This window comes from Aythya ferina (assembly GCF_964211825.1).
Source record: "Aythya ferina genome assembly, chromosome: 14".
In the NCBI taxonomy this organism is placed as follows: domain Eukaryota; kingdom Metazoa; phylum Chordata; class Aves; order Anseriformes; family Anatidae; genus Aythya; species Aythya ferina.
The window spans coordinates 8945882-8969236 of record NC_140312.1 but is presented as its reverse complement, the minus strand read 5'-3'; the positions used below and the strand labels follow the sequence as shown (position 1 = coordinate 8969236).

Sequence of the window (23355 nt, the reverse complement as noted above, 5' to 3'; positions counted from 1 at the left end):
TAACAGCTTTGTCATGCCCGTAGCTTGGATCCAGGCCTTTCTCCTAATGAGAGCGTGGAGTGTGGCAAGCAGTGCTTCTGGGCTGCAAAACAGCTCCGTGCATTGCCCCCCCCCTGTAGCCAGATTGCCTGAGAGTGCTTACTGTGACATCTGCTTCGGGCTGGAGTCTTGGATGTCCCTGGTGGAGCGAGCTAAAATATCCGATGTGTTCCCCGAGGGTCTTTGCTGGTGGCATGTCAGCAGGAATATGCTGAGGAATTCAGCTGAAAGAGGCAATTCTCCGCCGTGCTCCCCGCGGGTGCCTGGGGAGCAGCTTTGGAGAGGCTGCTCGGGCGTGCTGGAGGAACTGTTGGACCACCTCCTGCGTGCTGCTCAGGCCAGCACCTCGCTGGCTGCCTCCGCGTGTCGGAGCAGCACCTTCCCTGCTGCCACCGGAGAGCAGAGACCTCACGGAGCTGCGCAGACCAAGGTGGGGGCAACGCAGCGACTGCGAGGCCGGTTGTTGTAACCTTCCCACCCCAGCACGAGCTGCGTGCCTCCCCAGCAAGGCTGCCTCTTCCTTCCACGTCCCAGAAGGGCTGGTGGCCCTGCACAGCCTCAGCCCTCCTTCCTCCCCAGCCTCACTGCTCCCACGCTCCCTGCCCGGCAGCAGACACGGGTGTTTGGTTTGGCAGCGGGCGGTGCTGGAGCAGCTGTGCAGCTCCGCTCCCAGGCTGCTGCGCTGCCGTGCGTCAGCTTTAAAATTACTGTAAACTGCATCCTGTTGGTCCAGCTGTTTCTGCTGGAAGGCAAGGGCTGGTGTGAAACGGCTTAGCTGGCTTCTCAGCCTGGGGAAGGCAACTTCTTCCAGAGCCCTCCGCGAAAAAAGGAGGCTTGGCCAGCCCCCGCGCTGGCAGGAATTGAGGTCCTGGCCACTCCAGTCCCGTGTTCCTTCGCCTCACTTTGCATCCCTCCTGCTGCAACCTTTAGGGAAAGAATGAAGGGTGTGGGCGTCGTGCAGGGGTGCTGTGGGGGTGGCTGGCAGGTAACCTTGTCTGTTTTGCCTCCAGTGCTCACCCGGCGTCAGAGAGAGGCCAGGAGTAAAGCTGCCGGTGGTGACAGCGGCCCGGCGGCCTCAGACACTGACAAGTAAGTAGGTATGCTTGCTCCTCCAAGACTGTCTCTCTGCTCCAGCTCGTCCCTGGATGTCTTAATCCCTGTATAAATGCTGGCTCTTGGCCTTACAGCATCATTTCCCTGAGAAATTGCCTTCGCTTAGCGCCTCTCCTTGCAGTGCTGGGTATGTTTACACCAAAACAAGAGGAATTTGCTGCTCTCTGCTTGCTTATTTTTTGCACTAATTCCTTTCAGCCAAGCCCATGGTGGGTCAGGGATGCGTGGTCTCCGGCCATCGTGGAGGGAGCTGAAATGTTGCTAACTCAGGCAGTTTCTGCTGGGAGATCTGAGCTTGGTAACCCTGGGAAAAGAAGAGGCTAGGACAGGGAGGCTGTCAACATGGCACCTGTAGTGATATTCTTAATTAAATTAGACTTTCAGAATAGCAGTGGCTTTGTTTAATCTCTTCCCATGCAGCCCCTCCTCCTGCCACCCACACAAAGCATCATAAGAGAGGATCTGACAGTAAAATCCCTGCTATGGAAGCAATTTTGCTGTTACAAACAGTGGATGGCAACATCACTAATGGAATTAGGCTAATTATAGAGAGGACAGCTTCTGTTTAGACACATTATCTGGGTAATCAGCACTGACTGGAAAGAAAATACGGGAAAAGTACTGCAGAGTTTTGCTCGATGGGGGCTCTCCATACGCGTTTTAGAGCCTGGGGTGAGTTTTACTCGGAGAGTACTGCTTATCAAACTGAACACAACACTGCTGGGGCTGGTCCCCGGGGGCTCGTCTCTTCCTGGAGAAGGTCCATTCCTGAACAGCTCCCCGGGTGGATGCTCTCCCGAAGAACCAGTGCCCTCTTCTGCATGCTCTGGTCCCCGCCGAGAGCTGGTGTGGAAGCAATTACAGCCGTATAAAGCCAAGCCTGACCTCCAATCTCCTTTCACCCCGGGTAATTTTCTTCCTAGCTACACTCAGTCATCCTGCGTGAGCCTGGGCATCTCCTGCACAAACGAGGGGGTTCGAGGAGCGCGCTGCAAGGGAGAGGGCACCTGTGCCAGCCCCCCAGCAGGAGCATGTGCTGTGGCATGTAAAATGGAGATAGTGCAGAGGAAGACTTGATTTACTAGTCAGACAAGCTCATCCAGCCCTGGTAAAACGTCTCTCTGATTTAACACACTTGGTTTGCTTTTCAGGCGGAATTTAACTCCCTTTTGCAAAGCCCTCGCACTTCATTTCTGTGGATTTTGACAGGGTGCTTTATGTCTGGGGAGAAATCAGCAGCGGTTGAGATAGTTAGATGAGCAGATTTGATTACCGTCCCGCTGCTGCAGCAGCAGGAGACAGAGGAGCAGGCAGGGAAAACTGATAATCGCTCAGGCTTTGTGCTCGGTGCTGGCCTGACCCCGCTGCTCGGTCCCGATCCGGTGGCCGGGAGCCCGGCGCAGGGCGAATCCTAACGCGGTGCTCTGTCCTTTCGTGCCTGGCAGGTGTGAGAAGTGCTACCTCTGTAAGTCACTGGTGCCACTGCTGCAGTATCAGAGGCACGTGGACAGCTGCCTCCAGGCTGCTAGGCAAGCTCAGGGAACCAGGAGGCTGCGAAGCGCCAAGGTGAGGGGCGACCCCGCAGACCGTCTCCTTTGCTTTGCGCTGGGTTCGGGGCCGGGTTGCCAGCAGGAGCCCTTTCCTTGGGCCGTGGGATGAGCTGTCCTGGCACGGGATTGCCTGGCCCTGCGCGTGGTAGCCCTGGCCAGAGAGCTTGTTGCCTTCCTGCGAGAGCATGGACCGGTCCCAGGGGTGAGCTAATCCGGCGGCGCTGCCAGTAACCTCTCCAGCGGGCAGGCAGCCAGCCTGTCCCGCTGCCAGGCGGCGCGCCTCGCTCCTGCAGCCTCCCTCGGCTGAATAGAGATGCCGCGGAGGGCGGTGTCAGGGTGACAGGCGCATCTGACTCCATCCACCGGCCCCTTCCCTCGGGGAAGGTTTGGAGCCGAAGCCGGGGGGAGCCGCTCCGTGCCTGGAGCATCCCAGGGGAGTGAGCACGGGGAGTTGTGCCCGCTGGGGGGACGTGGCAGGAGCACAGGGAGCAGCTGGGGCACAGTCACCTACCAGGTTTTGGCCCCCACCGGGCATTGTCCTGCTGGTGGTGGTCTGGGGGGAGCATGGGGAGGGGTCTTCTGGGCCTTCCCGCTGGCTCCTGTGGGCAGAGCCCTCGTGCCTGAGCTTTGCCGGCGCTCAGAAATGATTCTCAGCGTGAAGATGCAACATGATGTCTTAGTTTCCTATAATCCCTTAAATCCATCACAGGCCTCAGCCCTTTGGGGATTCAGATGCAAATGATGAGATTTCTGGTTGATGGTTTTGGCTGGGACACAGCCAAGCGCTGCGTGGCTCGGGGAGCTGCGGGGCACGGCTGCTCCTGCGTGTCACCGGCTCCGTGGGGGCCGTTTGACTCCGTCCCTGTGGGAAAGGGCTGGGGGTGGGCGACCCTACAGGTGGCTCGAAAGGCTCTGGGTTTCCTCCGGCTCTGCCTCGTGCTGAGGGGGGAGAAGGTCAGGGTCATGGGCCGTTGGGGAGCTTCTTGCTGGTAGCACGGGGTTCCTGCCACGGCCCGTTTTGGGGTGCTTGGCAGCTCCAGCCCTGCAGCTGGGATGCCAGTGCCTTCTGGGGCAGGGAACCGTCAGGAGGGGGGACTTTGCAGGCAGGCTGAGTGCCCTTCCCTTGGTCTGTGTGGTCACACCTTCCTGAGCCTGAGAGAGGGCACGAGATGTGCGCTCCTCGTCTGGCTGTGCCGTGCAGGAAGGCTCTTCCCAACAGCATCAAGCCCCATCCACGGAGCAGGACAAAGCCTCAAAAGGCACGGTGCCTGGGGGATGTGCCCGAGATGTGGCAAAGTCTTTGGTGCCCAGATAGCCCCGTACAGCCCCGTGCTTGCTCACTGGGCTTGAGGGTGGCTTCCTGCCCCTGGGCTCCCTTCTTACCGGGCTCTGCTCCATTAACTGGCCCCAAAGCTGCCCCGGTGTCTGTGCCCAGACAGCTTCCTTCATGACAGCACTGTGACGGTGTTCTCCTCTCCCTTGGCAGGTTGTGGGAAGGCACGAGAGGGGACTCCTCAGCATGCTGGAGCTCTCGGAGAGCAAGTCTGCAGGTGGGAAGCTGCTTTTTGTGCTGGGATGAGGGCTGCCGGACCTCCCCTTTTGGGGCTTTGGGGTGTCAGCTCCATGTTCCTGTTGAAGGAGCCCGCTTATAGGGGGCTGGGGGTTAGGGGGCTGTTGGACCCCCTCAGGAACCCCACAGACCTGTGGCACAGCCCAAGATGTGCCGGTGATGGCACAGCCCAGCTCCATGTCACCGAGGTCTTGGGGGGGGTGTCAGGGTGCTGCCCCCACGGGTGCTGACGTGCCCTCTCCTTTCAGGTGCTGATGCGGGGACCCCCCTCGCTGGACTAGGAGGCCGATGCTCCCCTCCCGTGCTCCCAGCCCGCGCCGAGGAGGAAGAGGAGGAGAATGAGGCGGCCGGGGACAGCGCCAGCTCCCTCACACGCCTCCCTTTCGGCATCTCCGCGGTGCCACCTGCCCCGGGCTGCTCCCTGGACTCGGCGCCGCGCTCGGCGCACCCCTCGGGCAGCCAGCAGCAGCCCCGAGCCTGCCGCCGGAGGAAGCACAAGTTCTGAGGGCTGCTCCCGCTGCTCCCACACCCCCCTTTTATACATTTTTCTACGCCGCGAGCCGAGCCGGGAGCGCCGGGCGGAGCAGTGACTGTGTTTTATAGATGCCTGCGTGGCTTCGCTCCCTGTTAAAGAAACCGAAATATATTTATGTATGTTTTTACGAAACTGCAGCAAACCCGCAGCAGCCGTGCCGTCCTTCTCGGGGGAGCGGGGCGCCGAGTGGGACCCCAGGGCCGGACCCCCCCCAGTCCCCTATTGCAGCACCCATGGGCCCGCTCCTGGGGGCGAGTTCTGCTTCTGTTGCCGGGGCAGCGGCGTTACCAATGGTTCCACCCCCCCCCAGCACACCCAGAGTGCCACCAACGGGTGCCCCCTGCCTGCTGCCATGTCCAACCCCGGGCGCCCCGGCTCCCAGCCCAGCCGTGGAGGCAGGGCCCCGTGGAGCCCCCGCGGGGAGAGGGGCCGCCTGCCCCCCATCAACCGGTGAGGGTGCCGTGGGGTCAGGGCTGTGGGGTGGGAAGCGGGGAGAGAGAGCTGGGCCCCCCCACCCTGCTTTTAAACATCCCCTCCCCGGGCAGAGACCAGCCTCCAGCCTCTTGCAGGTGCGTGGGCATGATGATGTGGGGGCAGCAGCCTTCGGCGGTGCCCGGCCTCGAGGACAGCCTCTGCGCCATCACCATCGTGGGGCACAGCTGTGCCCTCTACCCCCGGCTGCCCGGTCGCGACGGCGGCACAACGCTGCCCAGCCACGACGCTGCCCAGACCTCGGCCCCCTGCGGCAGGGACGCGGAGGGGAGGTGGGGAGGCCCGGCCGGGATCAGGCCCCTCCGGCCATGCTGCTGCGGCACGGCCGGGGGCTTGGTGGGTGACGCCACCTCCCTCCACGCAGGGCCCCGGGGAGCTTCCAGTTCGGACACCAGGACAACATCCCCTCCTGCACGCCGGTAAGGCCCGTCCCTGCCTCTCCGTGCCCGAGGTGTGGTGTCCCCTGTCCCCTCTATCCTGCCGGCCCGCCCTGACCCGCTGTCCCCAGGTGCAACGGGCGCTGCTGTCGCTCACCCTCTCGCTGGAGAAGCTGCAGGCGGTGAAGTGCCGCATGCTGGAGGCCATGGAGAAGGGGCTGAGCCAAGAGACGCACGCACAAGCCACCGTGCACATGCTGCCCACCTTCATCTGCTCCACGCCTGACGGCACCGGTGAGGCAGCCCGGCGGGGGGACGTGCCCCTCGCCGCGGTGCCAGGGAAGGGTCCCGCAGGAATCCCCTCCTCGGGCTGGCTGTGGGCTCTGGGAGCTGCCCCCGCGTGGGGACAGAGGCCAGGAGCCGGCTCCCTGGGGCCCTGCGGTGATTTCAGGAGGGGAATTGCTGCTTCCCGGGGGTGGGCGTCACTGGGACAGGGCGAGGGGCAGATCGGGGGCTGGTCTCTGCCCGACGCTGCCACCGCTGCCCCGTAGAGAAGGGCGACCTCATGGTGGTGGAGCTGTGCCAGAGCCACGTCCGCACCCTGTTCGTGACCCTGCTGGGCGACGGAAACCAGAGCCCCCAGCTGATGTACAAGATCTTCGAGCTGCCAGCAGACATGCTGCAGGGCACTGGGAAAGCGGTACGGGGGGGGGCTCACGATACCACGGGGCTCCGACCACCTCCTGCACCCCGGGGTGCTGGGGCAGGGGGGCAGCTGCTCACCCGCTGCCTTCGCAGCTCTTTGACTTCATCGCCCAATGCGTGCAAAAGTTCCTGGAGGATATCGGCAACCCCCAGCATCGCCTCCCCGTGGGCTTCGTCTTCCCGTTCAGCTGCAGGCAGACGGGGCTGGGCAAGGTGAGCAGGGCAGCTCGCCGGGGGGGGGGACAGAGACACCCCCGGGCCGAATATCAACAGCTCGTCCCCGTGCTCTGTGCAGGCCGAGCTCATCTCCTGGTCCAAGGGCTTCCAGTGCAGCGACGTGGAGGGCAAGGATGTGGTGCAGCTGCTGCAGGCAGCCATCAACAAGCTGGAGGTGGGGTGGGGGGGCCATGGGGCGCCGGGCGAGGGTCCCGTCCAGCCTGGGGGCTGCCCCCCTGGGGATGGAGCTGATCGAGCCCTGCTCCCCACCAGCTCTACCACGTGGAAGTCATCGCCCTGCTCAACGACACCGTGGGCACCATGATGGCGAGCAGCTGGGGGGGGAAGCCCTGCGAGATCGCCCTGGTGATGGGTGAGCAGCGGGTGGCACGGCGCGGCACGGCGCTGCCGGGGGGGCTGCGTCGGCGCTCAGCGCCCCCCCACCTCGCTCCCACCCCCCCAGGCACGGGCACCAACAGCTGCTTCATGGCCGAGGCGCAGCTGGTGGAGGTGGTGGAGGAGAACAACGGCAGGATGTGCGTCAACAGCGAGTGGGGCTGCTTCGGGGACGACGGCGCCCTCAGCGACGTGCTCACCCCCTACGACCACCGCGTGGACCAGGAGTCCTCCAACCCCGGGGAGAGGAGGTGCAGAGAGGGAGAGGGGGGTCCCGGGGGTCTCCTCGGAGCGATGGGGACGCCAGCAGGAGCGAATGGACCCCCCCGTGGTGCTCTGAGAGGGCTGGGGGTGGCGGGGCTGTGCTGGGGAGGGGGCTGACTCCCGCCGCACGCAGGTTTGAGAAGATGGTGGGCGGCCTCTACCTGGGGGAGATCGTCCGGCACGCCATGCTCACGCTGGCCACTGAGCAAGCGCTTTTCGTCGGGGCCAGCACCTCCGCCCTGGGGAGCAAGGACGCGTTCAAGACGCAGCAGGTCCTGGAGATCATGGAGTGAGTGGCCGGTGGCCGGGGAGGCCTGACGGGTGGGTGCCCCCGGCCGCGAGCGGGCAGCCCCTTGAGTGCTCTGCCTTGCAGCAACGAGACGGGCATGGCCAAGGCGAGGAGCGCGCTGGAGGCCCTGGGGCTGCAGCCGAGCGAGCGGGACTGCTGCCGGGTGCAGCAGATCTGCCGGGCGGTGGTGAGCCGCGCCGCCGCGCTCAGCGCCACGGGGCTGGCCGCCATCCTCAGCCTCATGTGCCACAGCCGGGAGCTGGAGCGGCTGGTGGTCAACGTGGGGGTGGACGGCGAGCTGTACCGTGCCCACGCCAGGTATGGGGGGGACACACGGGGCTCCTGGCTGGGGAGGACGCCCCTCGGGATGCCTCAAGCTTGGCCTTCACCCTCCTCTACCTCCCTGTAGGTTTGGGGAGATCCTGCAGAGCGTGGCGGGGCTGCTGGCCCCCGAGTGCGCGGCCACCCTGGTGCCCTCGGCGGACACCAACGGGCTGGGGGTGGCCATGGTGACGGCGGTGGCCCAGCGCATGTTGACCCAGCGCCACGAGGTGGAGCAGCTGCTGGCCCCGCTGCGGCTCAGCCGCGCCGACCTGGAGCGCGTCCAGGGGCTGATGAGGCAGGAGATGGAGCGCGGGCTGGGCCGGGACAGCAACGCCGACGCCTCCGTCCGCATGCTGCCCACCTACGTCTGCAACACGCCCGACGGCACCGGTGAGGGACAGGGTGCGGGGAAATGAGCCCCTTGGAGGGGAGAGGGGGGTCTCTGGCCCTGCTCACGCCCCTCCCCCGGGTGTGCTCCCCGCAGAGAGAGGCGACTTTCTGGCGCTGGACCTGGGGGGGACCAACTTCCGCGTGCTGGTGGTGCGTGTGATGCAGGAAGGCATCCACATGGCCAGTGAGATCTATGTCGTCCCGACGTCCATCATGCAGGGCACTGGCGAGGCGGTGAGGCTCCGGCACCGGGCGAGGGCTGGGAATTGCCCCAGGGCTGCCTGTGCCTGGGGACAGCCCCCCCTGCGTCACTGCAGCCTGACCGCAGCCCCTCTCCGCAGCTCTTCGACCACATCATCGAGTGCATCATGGACTTCCAGACCAAGCAGAACCTGATGGAGCAGGTCCTGCCCCTCGGCTTCACCTTCTCCTTCCCCTGCCAGCAGCTGGGCCTGGATAAGGTGAGGGGGCCAACGCTGGCCCTGCGGGATGGGAAGGGTTCCCGGGTGCGATGCAGCCTGGCCCCTGCTCCTGTTTCTCTTCCAGGCCGTGCTGCTGACCTGGACCAAAGGCTTCAGCGCCTCGGGCTGCGTGGGGCAGGACGTGGTCCAGCTGCTGAGAGAGGCTGCACAGCGCAAACAGGTGGGGAAGGGCTGGGGACCCCTCCCCTCAGCCCCCACTAGTGACAGCAGGAGCCCACTGGGTGCCACCACGCCATGTGTCCCCATCTCCTGCCCGCAGCACCTGGCGCTGAAGGTGGTGGCCGTGGTGAACGACACCGTGGGAACCATGATGGCCTGCGGCTACGACGACCCCAGATGTGAAATCGGCCTCATCGTGGGTGAGGGGCACCTCTGCACCCGGGGGTCTCTCCCGTTCCTTGCCCTAGCTCTCCAGGCGCTGCTGGGGCTGGGGCTGGGGGGTGACAGCGGCGCTGGGCTGCAGGGACGGGGACCAACGCCTGCTACATGGAGGAGAGGAAGAACGTGGGCACCGTGGAGGGGGAGGAAGGCCGCATGTGCATCAACATGGAGTGGGGGGCCTTCGGGGACAACGGCTGCCTGGACGACATCTTCACCACCTTCGACCGGATGGTGGACGAGAAAACCATCAACGCGGGCAAGCAGAGGTGGGCGAGGGGCCTGGCGTGGGCAGGGCTCCGGGGGGGGCAGTAAGGCAGCCGGGGCTGTGCCTGGGGCAGGTTTGAGAAGCTCATCAGCGGCATGTACCTGGGCGAGATCGTGCGCCACATCCTGCTGGCGATGGTGGACAAACAGCTCCTGTTCCGTGGCAAGCCCTCGCTCAAGCTCCAGACCAAGGACATCTTCCAGACCAAGTTCCTCTCCACCATTGAGACGTGAGTGCGGGCAGCCCTCGTGTCGGGGCTGGGGGGCACGGGGTGCCGCCACCTCCACCCCGCATGGTGGGATGGTGACGGCGATGCTAACCGTGGCCCTGCCCCGGGGCAGCGACGGGCTGGCCCTGCAGCACGTGCAGGACATCCTGAGGGACCTGGAGCTGGACGCCAGCTTCGAGGACAGCGTGCTGGTGCGCGAGGTGTGCCAGACCGTGTCCCTGCGGGCCGCCCAGCTCTGCGCCGCCGGCCTGGCCGCCGTGGTGGAGAAGATGCGGGAGAACCGGGGCCTGGCCCAGCTGGCCGTCACCGTGGGGGTGGACGGCACCTTGTACAAGATGCACCCGCAGTGAGTGCCCCGGGTAAGGGGTTGGGGGCACGGGGCCGCCCTGCTGGTGCTCAGCCGCCTCGTCCTCTCCCCGCAGCTTCTCCCACAACCTCCAGCAGATGCTGCAGGACCTCGCGCCCAACTGCGCCGTCACCTTCCTGCAGTCGGAGGACGGCTCAGGGAAAGGCGCCGCGCTCGTGGCGGCCGTGGCGTGCCGGGAGCCCAGCCCCTAGGGACAGCCCCGGTCTCCTCCTCACCCCCCAATAAAGCACTTGGCTCCGCACCTCTGAGTCCTGGGGTGAGGGCAGGGGGCTGGGGGGCACCGCGCACGGCCGGGCAGAGCCGCACGTAGCAATATATATCGAATTTATTTACATTCACGTCCGCCAGACCCCCCGCCCGCGGCACCGCTATGTACATAAGGCCAAGTGTAAATACTTGAATGCACTTAATACAGAATTAAAAAAATGGTCTTTACACAACACGGCACGGGGCCCGGGGCCGCCCAGCCCCGGGCGGAGACAGCACGACGGCACCGCACGCACCACGCACAACCCAGCGCCCGCACGCACCCCGGCCCCGCGCCGAGCCCGGCACCCACGGCCACGGCCACGGGCAGCCCTCCCGGCGGGCACGGGCCGGGAGCCGTGGGGCAGCGGGGCCCAGGGGCCGGCCGGGGCCCCCTCCTGCCCCACGGTCCCCAGGAGAGGGGCCGGGGCCTCGCCGCGGCTCAGCACTCGGCCTCGGACACGGCGAAGAGGGCACCGTCCTGCTTGCCCACCTCGGCCACGGCGGCGGCCAGCTGCGAGAGGTTGCCGTTGGGGAAGTGCCGCGCCTCCCACAGGTTGAGGATCATGGCCGTGGGGCTGGGCTTGGAGGCATAGAAGCTGAGATGGCTGCGGGGCAGAGGGACGGCGTCAGGGTACAGGAACGGGGACAACTCACCGTCAGCATCACCCTGCTCCCAGGGGTGCCATGGGTGCAGGATGAGGCCGGACACCCCCCTGTCCCCGTCCCCATCCCCACGGCACCTGTCGAGGTTGAGTTTTTGGGCCAGCGTCCTCCAATCGGCTCCCCGGGCGCACGGCGTGTCCAGGCTGCTGATGATCTTCTGGCGGATGAGGAAGGGGATCTTGAAGGCACTGGGACCCACCAGGGCCGGGGAGCCCACCTCGCTGTCGGGGACCAGCCAGTCCGAAAACCTCGTGTCCTGCAGGGGAGAGCACCGCAGGGGTGAGCTCGTCCCAGGGGTGCTGGGGGGGTTCCCCCTGCCCTGCCCTCACCTTGGCGATGTTGAAGTTGATGGTGAAGCTCTGCCCGTCGCCCTCCACCTGCCAGATCCAGATCTTGCAGGCCAGCTCGCAGGTGCTGGGGCTGAGGCGCTCCAGGGTGAAGGTGCAGTGCAGGTAGGGCTGCAGCCCGCTCCAGATGTGGTAGAAGGGGATTTCCTGCGGCGGGGCGAGGGCGGTCACAGCAGGGACCCCCCCCATCCTTCCCCAGGGTGCCAAAACCAGGACCTGCCCCCCCCACCCTGTTCCCCTTACCTGGTAGCTGGCGAGCAGCTTGCTCTTCCAGAGCGAGCTGGGCATGTCGTGGATGGAGAGGCGCAGGTTGTGGTAGCTGTCCTTGAAGTGCAGCACGCGGGGGGCCCCGATCAGCTGCCCCCCCATCTGCTTCTCCAGCTGGATCACCTCCTGGTGGCGTGGGCAGGAGGTCGGGCAGTGGGGCACAGACCCCCCGACCCTCCCCCCAAAAAAAAATCCCGGCACAGGGCGGGGAGCCCCGGTACCTTGAGCGCGTCCTGGGTGTCGCTGAGGCAGTAGACGCGGATGTTGTACTCCAGCGAGGGGCAGGCGGCGGGCGCGAACAGGACCAGCTTGAGGCGCTTGGAGGCCGCCATGCTGAGGGACTCCCCGACCAGGGCGAAGCGCCCCAGCTGCTCCGTGAAGATGTAGCAGGCCTGCGCCTCCAGCTGGCAGTAGTACAGCTCCGTGCACGGCTCCGCGCCCAGCTGCAGCACGTCCTGCGGCACCGGCAGATGCAGCCCCCACGCCAAAAAAAAAAAAAAGCCCCCACTGTGTGCGTGGGGGGTCCTCCTCCCCACCACTACCACATCTGGTGGCGTGCTCACCTCCCACGTGCCCTCGCACGACTGCTTCTTCAGCCGCAGGCTCCAGTTCTCAGCGCTGGCCTCCACGCAGTGCCCCATGGCCAGGATGGCGGGGCGCGTGAGGAGGACGCCAGGGGGGCCGCAGCTGACGATGGGGCTCAGCAGCGTCTGGCAGCCGGCTAGGGGCAGCCTGGGGGAGGGACACAGGAGGTTTTATGGGGGGGTGAACATAGCCGGCACCCCCGCAGCCCTGATACCCGGCGGCCCCGGCACCTACCTCACCTCCTCGTGCTTGTGCAGCGTCAGGTAGACCTCGTAGATCTTCCCCCGCGGGATGGCATCGGGTGGGATCAGCAAGCTGATGCCTGGTGGTGGTGGTGGTGATGGGGGAACGCAGGCAGCAGGCTGAGCCCCCCCCAGCCCTGCACCCCGTGGGGCGACGCAGCCACCGGGCGGCCCCCCCGGCCCCCACCGTACCTGTGTTGGGGATCATGAGGCGCCCCCCCAAGAAGTTGAAGGTGCCGTAGGCCATGTTGGTGTTGCCGCGGGGCAGGGAGCGGAAATAGCTCTGGGTGGAGAGCCGGGCCACGAAGTCGGCGCCCTCGGTGGCGGGCGAGCTGTGGTGCAGCGTGTGCCGGCCGGCGCCCAGCGGGCTCAGCAGGTGCCCGTTGGGCAGCTGGAGCTTGGCGGGGCCGTCCTGGCGCGGGCACAGCGAGCCCTGGTAGGTCATGGTGGCCGTGCTGAGGTCGGGCTGGATGGTGAGCAGGCTGGGGTTGTCTGCGGCACAGAGCGGGGGCCGTGGTGCTGCTGCCCTCGTGTTGGGGCGCAGCCGTCCCGGGGGCTGTGGGGGACACGGCCCCAGCCCCACGGGAAGGATCTGATGGGGCGCAGCCACCCACAGGACTCCAAAATGTATCAAGCCCCTGACCCCACAGCACAGACCCTACAGGGCGCAGCCACCCCCAGGGGTCCAAGGAGCACCCAGCGCCAACCCTGTGCCCAGGAACCCTCTGGGATGCAGAGCCCCCCACCCACAGCCAGGGGCCCTATGGGATACAAAGCACTGACCCACCATCAGGGACCCTATAACAGCGCCCCTATCCCAGCAGCAGGGACACACGGACACTTCCCAGAGACCCCAGGGGGCACAGAGCTCCTACCCAGGGAGACACAGAGCACACAGTCCCTCCCCAGAGTCCCCCCCCAGGAAACTGCCACCCCAGGGAGCAGGGCACGCCAAATCCCAGCAGCGTGCAGGTGGCAGGGCGGGCACGCAGCCCTGTCCCCCTCGCTCACCGGCCTTGCTGGGCTTGATGCTGACGGGCTGGAAGCCAGCGGTGAGGATGGAGGAGTCGGCCACGTCGGCATCCAGGCCCCCCTTCTTGCGGCAGTACACCAGCACGCCCACCAGCAGCAGCAGCACCAGGCACACGGCCACGGCGATCAGCCCCACGTACAGCGCCACGTCCTCAGCGCCCTGGGCGGCTGCGCGGGGCAGGGCATCAGCACCCAGGGGTGCAGCTCCGCGTCCCCGTTCCCCCGTCCCTCGGTGCGCCCTCCCCATGGCACTCACCGGGGCTGCAGAGCTCGGAGGTGCAGTTGCGGGTCTCCAGCTCGGCGCCGTGGCACTCCTGGCCCCCGTTGCGCGGCGCGGGCTCCGAGCACTCGCGGCTCCGCCAGTGCGTGCACTCGGTCCCGCACACCGACCACTTGCTCCACTCCGACCAGGCTCCATCCACTGTGGGCACAGCAGGGATCAGCGCCTCGCTGGCACCCCCCCAGCACCCCTTCCCCTGCCCCGGGGCCGGGATGGACAGACGGACACACACACGGGGGGTGGGAGGACGAGACGAGTGGGGTGGGCGCGACGCTGGGTGCAGTGGGGCGCAGGCGGTGCCGCGGGCACGGCGGGTACCTGGGCAGAGGGTGGTGCAGGCGCTTTTCTGCACGTTTTGGCCCTCACAGAAAGCCCCCCCGTTGAGGGGCGTGGGGTTGGTGCAAGTCCGGCTCCGCTTCTGCCAGCCCCGTCCGCAGCTGGTGCTGCAGCCCGACCACTGCGTCCACGTCGACCAGCCGCCGTTCACTGGGTGGAGAGCGACCTGTCAGCGCCCGCCAGGCTGGAGAGGACGCTGGGGGACGGGGACAGTGACATCAGGGTGGCACAGCGGGGTGAGGGGGCAGCGCGGTGGGGCTGTACCGTAGACGGTGATGGCGGCCGAGGCGCTGCGGCGGCGAGCCACGATGTTTTTGGCCACGCAGGTGTAGTTGGCGGTGTCGGCCAGGCGGGCTTGCCGCAGCACCAGGCTGTGCTCCGGCGTCACGTAGACGTTGGCGTCCAGCGCCGGGTCCACCAGCTCCTCGTTGCGCAGCCACTCCACCTGTGGGCACGGGGACGTCGCTGGGAGCCCGTTCGGGGAGCACCCACGGCATCCCCACAAGGAAAGGGCACGCGTTGGCCCCCGATGCCTCGTCCCGTGGCTCACCTCGGCGGGGGGGATGCCCTCGGGGGGGCGGCATGGCAGCACGATGCCCTGCTCGATGGAGACCTCCCTGGCCGTCGGCTCCTGCTCGAAGTTCTTGCGCAGATCTGGGGGGGGGGCGCAGCACCCCGTTATAGGGGCCAGCACCCCGTGTGCCCTGCCCTGCCTGGGGACCCGCCGGGGCGGCCCCGAACACTCACAGGCGATGCGCACGAAGGCCTTCTGGCTCTTGGTGGTGCCGGAGGAGCTCCATGCCACGCACTGGCACCAGTACTCCTCCAGCCCGAAGATCTTCTCCACTTGCTGGCGGGTGATTTCGATGCGCACCTCCATCACGGGCAGCCCTGGGACGGGAGGCAGCACGTGAGCACTGGCCACCCAGGAAAGCTCCCCACGGGTCCCCAGCCCCGTGCAACCCCCAAAAGGGACGCGCGTGGCTCCCCGCGACCGCGGCTGCCGCCAGGAGCCACGGCGGCTGAGCCGGCGCTCACCAGTGCTGCGGTCGGTGCTGTGCTGCGTGACGTGGTCGCCCTGGTGCACCCACTCGCCGTTGCACTTGAAGTAGATCTGGGTGGCGGGGGTGGCCCGGCAGGCCAGGCTCACCGGCTTGTTCTTCACGATGTACACGTCCTCGGGCTCCAGCAGGAAGCGGGGCAGCAGGTCCGGGGACGCGCCGGACACGGGGGTGGCCACGGTCGCGCTCTGCTGAGCACCTGCAGGGACACGGGGGCTCGGCCACCTCCAGGGCCACCGGTGACCCCAAGCCCCGCGGCCGCCTCCCCCCGCCGCCAGCACTGCGGCAGCCCCGGCAGCCCCCCCCCGGCCCCGCCATCCATCAGCGAGAGGAGCAGCGCGGCGGCTGCGCCCACTGAACCCGCGCCGATCCCTCATGTCCGCACTTAGTGCTAATGAAAAGGAAATGTAGTGTGACCAATAAGGGACATCGCTCACTCCTCCCGGGGCGCTGCAGGCGCCCGCTGCCCCCCTTCCCCTGCACGCCGCAGGGGCCGCATCCTGCCCCGCTGCATCCCGGCGAGGTGGGAGCCAGCGGGGTGCGCACCCCACTGCCGTGCCACAAGGACATGGTGTAGGGTGACACGGTGGCATGCCATGTCCCGTGTCACTTCCCAGGAGCTGGCACACGGGGGGTGGCCATCCCCAAGTGTCCCCAGGGTGGTGAGGATGGGTCAGGCCATGCAGGTTGATCCCTGCTGGGGCTGAGCATCCCTTGGCATTGCCTGGGGGGCTGTGGGAGCCACCCCAAGGACAGGACGGTGTGGGGACAGCAGCGCTGGGGACGTGGCACGTGGTGGTGGCCGTGTCCCCCAGCCCTGCAGGCGGCCACCTGCCCCCGCAGCCGGCGCCCCCGCTCCTCCCGCCCCGCGCAGGCGCCCGCTGTGGAAAGAGTTAATAAAACAGGGCCCTAAATAAGCATTTGATTAACAAACGATAAAATAGCGATTGTGTCACTGAATGAAGCTGTAATTGCTGCTGCTAATTGGCTGGTTAGGATTTAATAAGCAATTAAATGGGATGGAATGCGCAGTAATTAAGTGCCTTCGTTTGGCAACCGCCTGCCGCCCCCCGCGTGCCCGCCGTGCCCCCAACTCGCCGCCAGCCCCGGGGTCCCCCTGCCCACCCGGGCAGCGCCGCCTGCACAGCGGGGACACGGGGGACACGGGCGTCCCTTGGGCCCTGGCTGAGTCTCCTGGGGGGCTCCGTGCCCTGCTGCCCCCCCCCCGGCCGGATCGGGCCCCCCAGGCCAGGCAGCGGGCGCTGAGCAAGCCCAGCCGCGGTGCCCAGCGGGACGGGCAAGGTGCAGCAGCTCATTTACGCGGCGAAGATAAACGGCCACCATAACGCGCCAGTTATTACCCCATCAGCACTTTTACAATGTCGCTAGCAATTAATTTAATTAAAACCCCTGTCCGGGATACACAGGCATTTCATATTTCACCGGTTTAATGACACCCACCCCCAGCTGCAGCCTGGGGGGGTCACGGCACGGACAGGGGCTGCGTGTCCCCCCGACGCGTGCCGGCGGTGACGGGGTCACTGCAGCCCCCGTGGCTCACCCCACGGCACCCATCGCGCTGCTGCCTCCTTCCTGTGCACCCCTGGGTGCCGGCACGTGGGGCCCCATGCTGTGATGGGGGGGCTGCGATGGGCAGAAAGGCAACCCAGCACCAAAGGCTTTATTTCTGTGTGGGTTGCTCTCACAGCAATAAAGCTGCCGGGCTGCGGCTGGCACGTGGGTTAATGGGCTCGTGGCGCTCCAGGGCTCTGCCCTTAATCACACACGGAATGAGCACGGAGGGTGCTGAGCTGGGCACTGCCCGTTGTGGACAACAAGAGGGGTGGGGGGCGGCAGCTCCATGGGTGGGTGCAGCATGGTCAGGACCCCCCCTGGCTCCCCACGGGGCCACCAGCGCCTCGAGGGCAGGGTGGGACGGGCACTGAGCACACGGCAGGCCCCCGGAGCCCCCCGGAGGGACACCATCCTGCTGCTTAGCACCGTGCTGAGCACCAGGGGGGCTCTACCACGCTGTCACCCAGTCGAGGCACTGATGGTCTTCGGCCATGGGCAGGGCTGGGGGACGGAGCTGGCCTGGAACCCTGGCAAGGGAGCGGGGGGACCATGCTGTGGGCCCCCCCTAAACCCCACGGGCACCCCAAGCACATCGTGGCTCTCTCCGATGCACCACAGGCACCCCACAGCACGGCCACCCAAACCCAGCGTGCCCCCCACGCACACCACGGACACCCCGACGTCCTGCGGGCGTCCCACAGACTGCGGGCACCCCACCCCACCCCACCCCACCCCACCCGCCGTGGGCGTCCCGTGCAGCGTGGGCACCATCGGGCCCCCCACGCGGCGCTGCGCCGGGCTCCCACACCGCGCGGCCTCGCCGCTCACCTGCCGCTGCGTCGCCATGGAAACAGGCGAGATGCTTATGTCACCTTGGCAAAGGGAGCCGCCTAACTTCGGGAGGGTGGGGGACACGGGGACCGGGGGGGGGACAGGGGGGTGCTGGTCCCGCTCGTCACGGCCCTGGCCAGCCGCTGTCTCGGCAGCGGAACGGGTAATTGGGACGGCGGCGCGCTACCAGCGCCGATAAATCACCGCCGGTAAACCTAGTGCATTAAGCGGGGCTTTATTATCAATTATCCCCCACCCACGTGGGCTAACGAGCGCAGCAGCGGGCCTAACAAAGGGGCAGCATGCCAGGGAAACTCGGGGTGTGGAGGGGGTGCTGTGGGGCTGGCCACCCCCTGCCCTCCCAGGGGGGACGTGGGCACCCGGCCCTGCCACGTGCAGCCCCCGCTGCTCCCTGCGCCCCCCCCCCCAAGGTGCTGCCACCCCTGGGGGCCCCTCCACGTAGCGCCAGAGCCCCCCAGCACCAAACACCGGGTGCACTGCAGCCACTGGGCAGGGTGACACTGCAGGGTGCCCCAGTGGGGAGGGGACCCTGCCAGAACCCATCACGCCCCCACCCCGGGGCCGTGCCCCCCACCGCCCAGCTTGGCCCCACTGCTCCTCAAGGGACTGATCCTGCTCCCAGCATCAGTTCCGAGCTCCCCGGTGGTGCTGAGTGCGGCACGCCGGTGCCTGCTGCGAGGAGACGCGGGGAAGGTCAGCGTGTTCTTGGCGAGGAGAGCCTGCCCGCGGGCGGCCGCAGCAGCGCCGGCCCCGTGCCACCAGCTCGCCGTGCCACCCCCGTCCCCTGCCCGCAGCCCCTCGGCCACCATGGCACCGTGTGGGGTGGGAACCTGGGTGCCAGCCCCTGCCCCCGCCGGCTGCGCCCCCCCGGGGACCTCCCCACATCACCGCGGGCATTGCAGCCGGCAAATTAAATCCCCAGCTGGAGCCCCATAAATCGTGGCCCGCGCCAGGCCTGGCACTCCATTAAAATGAAAGATTTCCTTGCACTTCGCAGGCGCCCGGCCTGCGCCCCGGCAGCAGGTAATTAAAGCAATAATTGCTGCTGATTGCGCCCGCCTAAACGAGGGAAAGGCGGGCGCTGGGGGGCGGAGGACGCCGGTCCTGCCGTGCCCAGGAGGGCCTGGGGGTGCCGGCCCCGTGCGCCCCACGCAGCCCGGGCACGGGGTCCCCTTTGGCGGGTGCCGAGGTGGCACCGCGCGGAGATGCCAGCCGGGTGCTGGTGCCAGCTCCATCCGGGCAGCGAGCCAGCAGGGTCGGACGCCAAGGCCGGGCAGCGCAGCCCGGCTCCGGGCCAGTCTGGTGTGCGGCAAGCCCCGGGCAGCAGGGACAGCGGGCACAGGGCGCCAACGCGTCCCCGAGTGCTGCAGGGCACGGCCGTGTGCCACGGGCACGGTGCCACTCCCCGACAGCGTGTCCCAGCATCCCAGTGCCTGGCACCACCCCACAGGATGGCCACGGGAGACCCCGGCGTGCGCCCCACGGGTGCCACCCCCACGGGTGCCAGCCCCACGGCCACGTCCCGTGGCGCTGCAGCGGCTGCGTGGGGGCCGCAGGGTGCCCGGCTCCCGGCGAGCGCGTGGCAGCGTCTGGGCGCTGATTAAGCGTGCGGTTGTTATGAATGAATTAGTCAGGCGGGTTTGCATGACAATGGAACTGCCTAATTACGGATTTTAGCTGATAACACTTTCCCCATTACATGCAATTAGCATGTGCCAGCGCGGGCACAGCTCCGCGGGCTGCACCCTCGCGCCGCCCCGGCGCCCGCCAACGGGGCTGCTGAGGTGTGTGGACCGAAGCATGCCCACGCCTCCAACACGCCGCCCCACGGCCGGGTTTTGGGGACAACGGGGTGCCAGCAAAGCAGCAGGGGGCAGCAGCCTCTCACCTCCCTGTGGACCGGCTCTGGGTGCCACCAGCTCTGGGTGCCACCAGCCCCTGCAGCCAGCGCTGGGCACCCAGGGCACCCCAGGGCCTCTCTCGGCCCCACCGCTCCGTAGCACAGAGCTCTGCTCCCAGCCAGCCCCCGGTGCCCACCGAGCCCCCCACCAGGACCCGTGCCAAGCCGTGCCAGCACCAAAACGCAGCAATCGGAGCGCTGCACGGGGAGAGGGGCCCGGTGCGATGTGCTGCCTGGGGGCTGCGCTGCTCCAGGCTGTGGTGGGGTTGGGACCCAGCCTGGGGGAGCCGAGCAGCTTTTCTGGCTCTCCTCTAATTGACAGTGAAGAACAAACGCTCTGACCGCACTCTGTCCCCGCCGGGAGGAGCGTCAAGGTCACCCTCAGCGCTGGGTCCCCGGCCGCAGCGGGAGGGAGCCAGGTGGGAGGCCGGGGGAGGCCCCTCTGGCCACACCACGGTCCCAGGTGCCGGGGTCCGGCCCCATCCCACCCACAGCTCCGTGCCCCACGGCTGTGACCAGCAGCCGCAGCACGCCACAACCGAGAGCAGCCAGGGCTGGCCAGGAGGGGGCTGGGGCCTGAGCCCCCCCACCCGTGGCCAGGAGGGGGTCCCAGCGTGGAGCCAGCCCACCCCGTGCTGCTGGTGGGCAGAAACTTGACCTGCAGGAGCAGCGATGGTGCCGACAGCCGGAGCAGTGCTGGCACCGAGGGTGCAGGGCAGGGTGGGACACGCACGGTGCCATCACCCCGGGGGGGCACCGGACCCTGGGTGCGCTCACGGCCGCGAGGTGCCGGGGGTGGCTGTGAAGGTGCTGAGCCCCGAGAGGCACCGGCAGCGCCCCGGTCCCCTCCTGCAAGCACCTGCCAGGCTCCGCCAGGTTTGATGTAGTGCCAGCCCCACGTGGCACCGAGCCAGAACAAACAGCCCTGGGCAGGCTGCGTCTGCCGCGCTCGCGCTGACAGCTGGCACGGCAGCTTCCCGGCCGCCCCGCGTGCGCCAGCCCTGCCCGGCGCCCTGCCCTGCTGCCCGCCCCGCTGCTGAGCCTGCCCTGGGATGCAGTGAGCTGGGGGGGCTGCGAGGATAGGGGTGCAGTGGTCTGGGGGTGCCCTGTGGAGTCAGGGGGGCTCTGGAAGCCGGGTGAAGCTGGCGGCACTGCGTGGCTCAATGCGTGGTAAGAGCCGTGCCCCCAGCCCACAGCTGCCCCCAGGGATGTCGGTGTGATGGGGATGTGCCCTGGGGGCAGGGGATGCACGAGGGCCTGGATGAATTTGGGGGGTGAGCACCAGCTGCTGTAGATGCAAAGGGGAAGGGGAAAGGGAAGGAAAGGGAAGGGTTCTCAGGCAGTGATGGGCCAGGGTAGCTCCAGGGACGGATCCTGCCCCGTGTCCTTGCCACCCACCAGAGCAGCAGCTGCGCGGTGCAGCCCTGGCCCCTCAGCACCCTGCTGCCCGTGGATCTGCTCCTGCCCATCCCTGCGGGCACTGGGAGCCCAGCAAGGTCCGGAGACAGCGCTCCACGGCTGCAGGCAGGGCCCCCTGCCCGGACACCTGCGTTCCCCTGTCCTGCACCTGTGCCTCGCATCCCTGGGGAAGGGATGCTGTGCCATGCCGTGCCGTGCCGTGCCGGGCTGGAGAAGCACCCAGAGCACCGAGGCCCAGCCCCACCGTGTCTGTGCCGAGCAGCAGCCGTGCAGGTGGCTGGGATCGGTCGCGCCGCGGCCGGCTGTGAGCTGCCTGCCAAGCAAGAGGCAGCGGCGGGCGAGCTCCTGCACCGCACTGCCCCGAGCCAGCGCTGGCACCGCCGCCCCCCCCCGGCTCCCCATTTTTCCCTCTGCACACCCGGCACGGGGCGCACCCACCGTCCCACCACCCTCCGTCTGTGGGTCACCATGGGGACAGCCCCGCTCCTCGCCCGGCTGGGTGCTGGTGCCCACAGCACCCTGCGTACGGGGTGCCCTGCACCCATGGGGGCTGCACCCCAGGGAGGGCAGCGTGCCACCCAGCGTGCTCAGCCCCGCAGCGTCCCTCTGCAGACGGGGCCGTGCTGGGAGCACTGGGCGCAGGGTCCCCGCGGTGCCCAGCCAGGAAGGATGCGTGCGGGTAGCACGGGGGCTGCAGCCCCCCCACGCCGTTGGGGTGCGTACCCGCTCAGCCCACCCGGGTGCCACCGTGCCTGCTTGGCACATCGAGGCCAGGCGAGGGGACGTCTGTGCTGGTGGCAGGAGGGGTGGTGGCTGGGACCCCCAGGGTGCATAGGAGCCCCCCCTCCACCCCGGGGCCCCCAGCAGAGCGCACGTCCAGCTCGGGCGCAGCTCCCCTCCCCCTGCTCGGTCCTTTGTCTGCAGCCGCCACTTCCAGGCTAACGTGACACCTGCCAGGAGCCGCCGCCACCGCGGGCACCCCCGCGCCCACCCCGCAGCCCCCGGCCCGCCGTGGGGGGGGTCCCGGCACGGCAGCTCCCCCTCCTCCCTCCGCGTCCCGGCCCCGGGGCTGCGGGCGCACGGGGCGCAGCGGGCTCCGGACCGTGCGCGGCTGCACCAGCACCGACGCAGCCCCACGCACCCCATTCCGCGCCCCCCCAGCTGCCCCCCCATCCCCACCCGGGGGTGACAGCAGCCCTGTCCCCTCCGCCACGGTTCCCCGCGTCCCGCCAGGTGCCGGGGCAGGCGGGGACCCCCCGGGCTGGGCGAGGACCCCCCACGCGGAGCAGCTCCACTGCGGGCTCCGCGGGGGGCGGGGAGCGGAGCCAAGGGGGCGAGGCGGTTGTAGGGGGGGGGGACACGCGTGTGCGGCCCCGCGTGGGCGTGGGGAGGGGGCGGCAGTGCCCGGCTCGGGGCAGGGCGCACAGCACCATCCCCGTGCCCGGCCAGCCGGCACCCCGCGGCCAGGCGGTGCCCCGGCGCTCCGCAGCCCGGGGGGGGGGGATCGGGATGCAGCGTGCACCGGGCACGGCACGGCACGGCGGCAGGACGGGAGGAGGGGAGGACCCCCCCCTAAGCCCCCAGCACCCCCACACCCGGCCGGGCACCCATCCCGGGGGGTCCCCCCCCGCTGCCCTCCCGGGGATGCCGTCCCGGGGGTGACCTTGCCCGGGGACTCACCGGCGGCGGCCAGGAGGGCAGCGGCGAGCAGGGCGCCGAGCGGTCCCGGCGCGGCGGCGACGACGGCGGCGGCGGCGGCGGCGGAGGAGGCGGCGGGGGCCCGGCGGCGGCGCGGCCGCGCACCCATGGCGCGCCCCGCGGAGCGCTGCGGGCCGAGCGAGCAGGCGGCCGCGCTCCGCGGCGCCCTCAGCGGGCCATGGAGCCCCCGGCCCCGGCCCCGGCCCCGGCCCCGGCCCCGCCGCTGCTGCCGCCCGCGCCGCGCCGCCCCGCACCGCTCCGCCCGGCGCCGCCAATGCGGGGCGGCCGAGCGCGGACCCGCCCGCGGGAGGGACGGCGCAACAGCTGGGCGCGCCCCCGCCGCCGCCACCGAGCGGGCACGGCCGCCCCCGCCCCGCACCCCGGCACGGCTCGGCACGGCTCGGCACGGCTCGGCACCCCGCTGTCCGCCCCGTGCGCCGCCCTCCGGCACGGCGCTGCCCGGCCCGGGGACGCACGGGTGGGCTCAGCCCTCCCCCTGCACCGCATCCCTGCGGGGGACGGCACCCACGGGTGGCACCCACGGGTGCGGCAGAGCTCCCAGCGGGGGTGAGCTGTGCTCGCCGCCCCCCTCCCCGCACGGTGCCCAGACCCCGCTGTGCCCCCTGCGCTCCCCTCTCCCCCAGCCCCTGCTGCCCCCCGTGATGGGCAGGGGTCCCCTAGCCCACCGGGCACCCCCATAGACACTGGGGTGCAGGGTGTCCCCAGCAAGCACCAGCTTGCACTTGGAGGTGTCACAGACCCAGGGACACTGTTTTGAGGGGACACGTGCCACCCGTGGGCACCCAGCGGGCAGCAAGGCCCCACCTTGCCACCACCCCGCACTGTCCCCACACAAGCACCGGGT

The 23355-nt window shown here is 68.4% G+C and overlaps 3 protein-coding genes across 14 annotated transcripts in view; 2 read left to right on the top strand and 1 right to left on the bottom strand.

The window, feature by feature from the left end:
• The window catches only part of UIMC1 (ubiquitin interaction motif containing 1), a 36597-nt gene extending 31648 nt beyond the window's left edge, over positions 1 to 4949 (top strand). For 6 of the 8 annotated variants that reach the window (XM_084536109.1, XM_084536110.1, XM_084536112.1 and 3 more), the window contains 4 exons: positions 1050 to 1128; positions 2598 to 2718; positions 4189 to 4252; positions 4521 to 4949. In XM_084536109.1, the coding sequence (XP_084392235.1) occupies positions 1050 to 1128; positions 2598 to 2718; positions 4189 to 4252; positions 4521 to 4777 (521 nt within the window). In that variant the 3' untranslated portion in view covers positions 4778 to 4949. The remainder of the gene's footprint in view (positions 1 to 1049; positions 1129 to 2597; positions 2719 to 4188; positions 4253 to 4520) is intronic. The other 2 variants (XM_084536115.1, XM_084536116.1) reach the window with 1 other exon arrangement.
• Positions 4922 to 10225, top strand: HK3 (hexokinase 3; the record flags this gene model as incomplete). 4 transcript variants are annotated; one of them, XM_084536106.1, is made up of 20 exons in its annotated part: positions 4926 to 5257; positions 5377 to 5571; positions 5664 to 5718; positions 5808 to 5970; positions 6228 to 6376; positions 6475 to 6594; positions 6677 to 6772; positions 6871 to 6970; positions 7061 to 7244; positions 7391 to 7546; positions 7631 to 7864; positions 7956 to 8260; positions 8355 to 8494; positions 8602 to 8721; positions 8807 to 8902; positions 9002 to 9101; positions 9206 to 9389; positions 9462 to 9617; positions 9730 to 9963; positions 10040 to 10225. In XM_084536106.1, the coding sequence occupies 20 exons, from the start codon at positions 4926 to 4928 to the stop codon at positions 10173 to 10175; spliced, it is 3255 nt and encodes a 1084-aa protein (XP_084392232.1). In that variant the 3' UTR covers positions 10176 to 10225. The 4 variants fall into 4 exon arrangements, 2 of the variants coding, with proteins under 2 accessions (XP_084392231.1, XP_084392232.1); XR_014698033.1 differs by having other exon boundaries at positions 4922 to 5571; positions 9002 to 9097; XM_084536105.1 differs by having other exon boundaries at positions 4922 to 5571.
• A 66-nt stretch (positions 10226 to 10291) lies between these two features.
• UNC5A (unc-5 netrin receptor A) lies at positions 10292 to 22722 on the bottom strand. 2 transcript variants are annotated; one of them, XM_084536107.1, is made up of 16 exons: positions 22473 to 22722; positions 15024 to 15245; positions 14733 to 14876; positions 14536 to 14639; positions 14250 to 14430; positions 13968 to 14135; positions 13626 to 13790; positions 13349 to 13537; positions 12530 to 12829; positions 12330 to 12417; positions 12074 to 12242; positions 11732 to 11965; positions 11487 to 11636; positions 11226 to 11390; positions 10974 to 11152; positions 10292 to 10838 (listed from the first exon to the last, which is right to left on the bottom strand). In XM_084536107.1, the coding sequence occupies exons 1-16, from the start codon at positions 22597 to 22599 to the stop codon at positions 10673 to 10675; spliced, it is 2751 nt and encodes a 916-aa protein (XP_084392233.1). In that variant the 5' UTR covers positions 22600 to 22722; the 3' UTR covers positions 10292 to 10672. The 2 variants fall into 2 exon arrangements, with proteins under 2 accessions (XP_084392233.1, XP_084392234.1); XM_084536108.1 differs by lacking the exon at positions 13968 to 14135.
• Between the last annotated feature and the right edge of the window lie 633 nt (positions 22723 to 23355).

What these genes read in the sequence shown, in the direction of transcription:
- UNC5A (XM_084536107.1), bottom strand. Translation starts at nt 22,599, where the DNA reads ATGGGTGCGCGGCCGCGCCGCCGCCGGGCCCCCGCCGCCTCCTCCGCC. An exon ending in CTCCGAGCTCTGCAGCCCCG is followed by an intron (nt 13,538 to 13,625) that starts GTGAGTGCCATG and finishes TGCCCCGCGCAG; the next exon opens with CCGCCCAGGGCGCTGAGGAC. An exon ending in TCAACTTCAACATCGCCAAG is followed by an intron (nt 11,153 to 11,225) that starts GTGAGGGCAGGG and finishes TCTCCCCTGCAG; the next exon opens with GACACGAGGTTTTCGGACTG.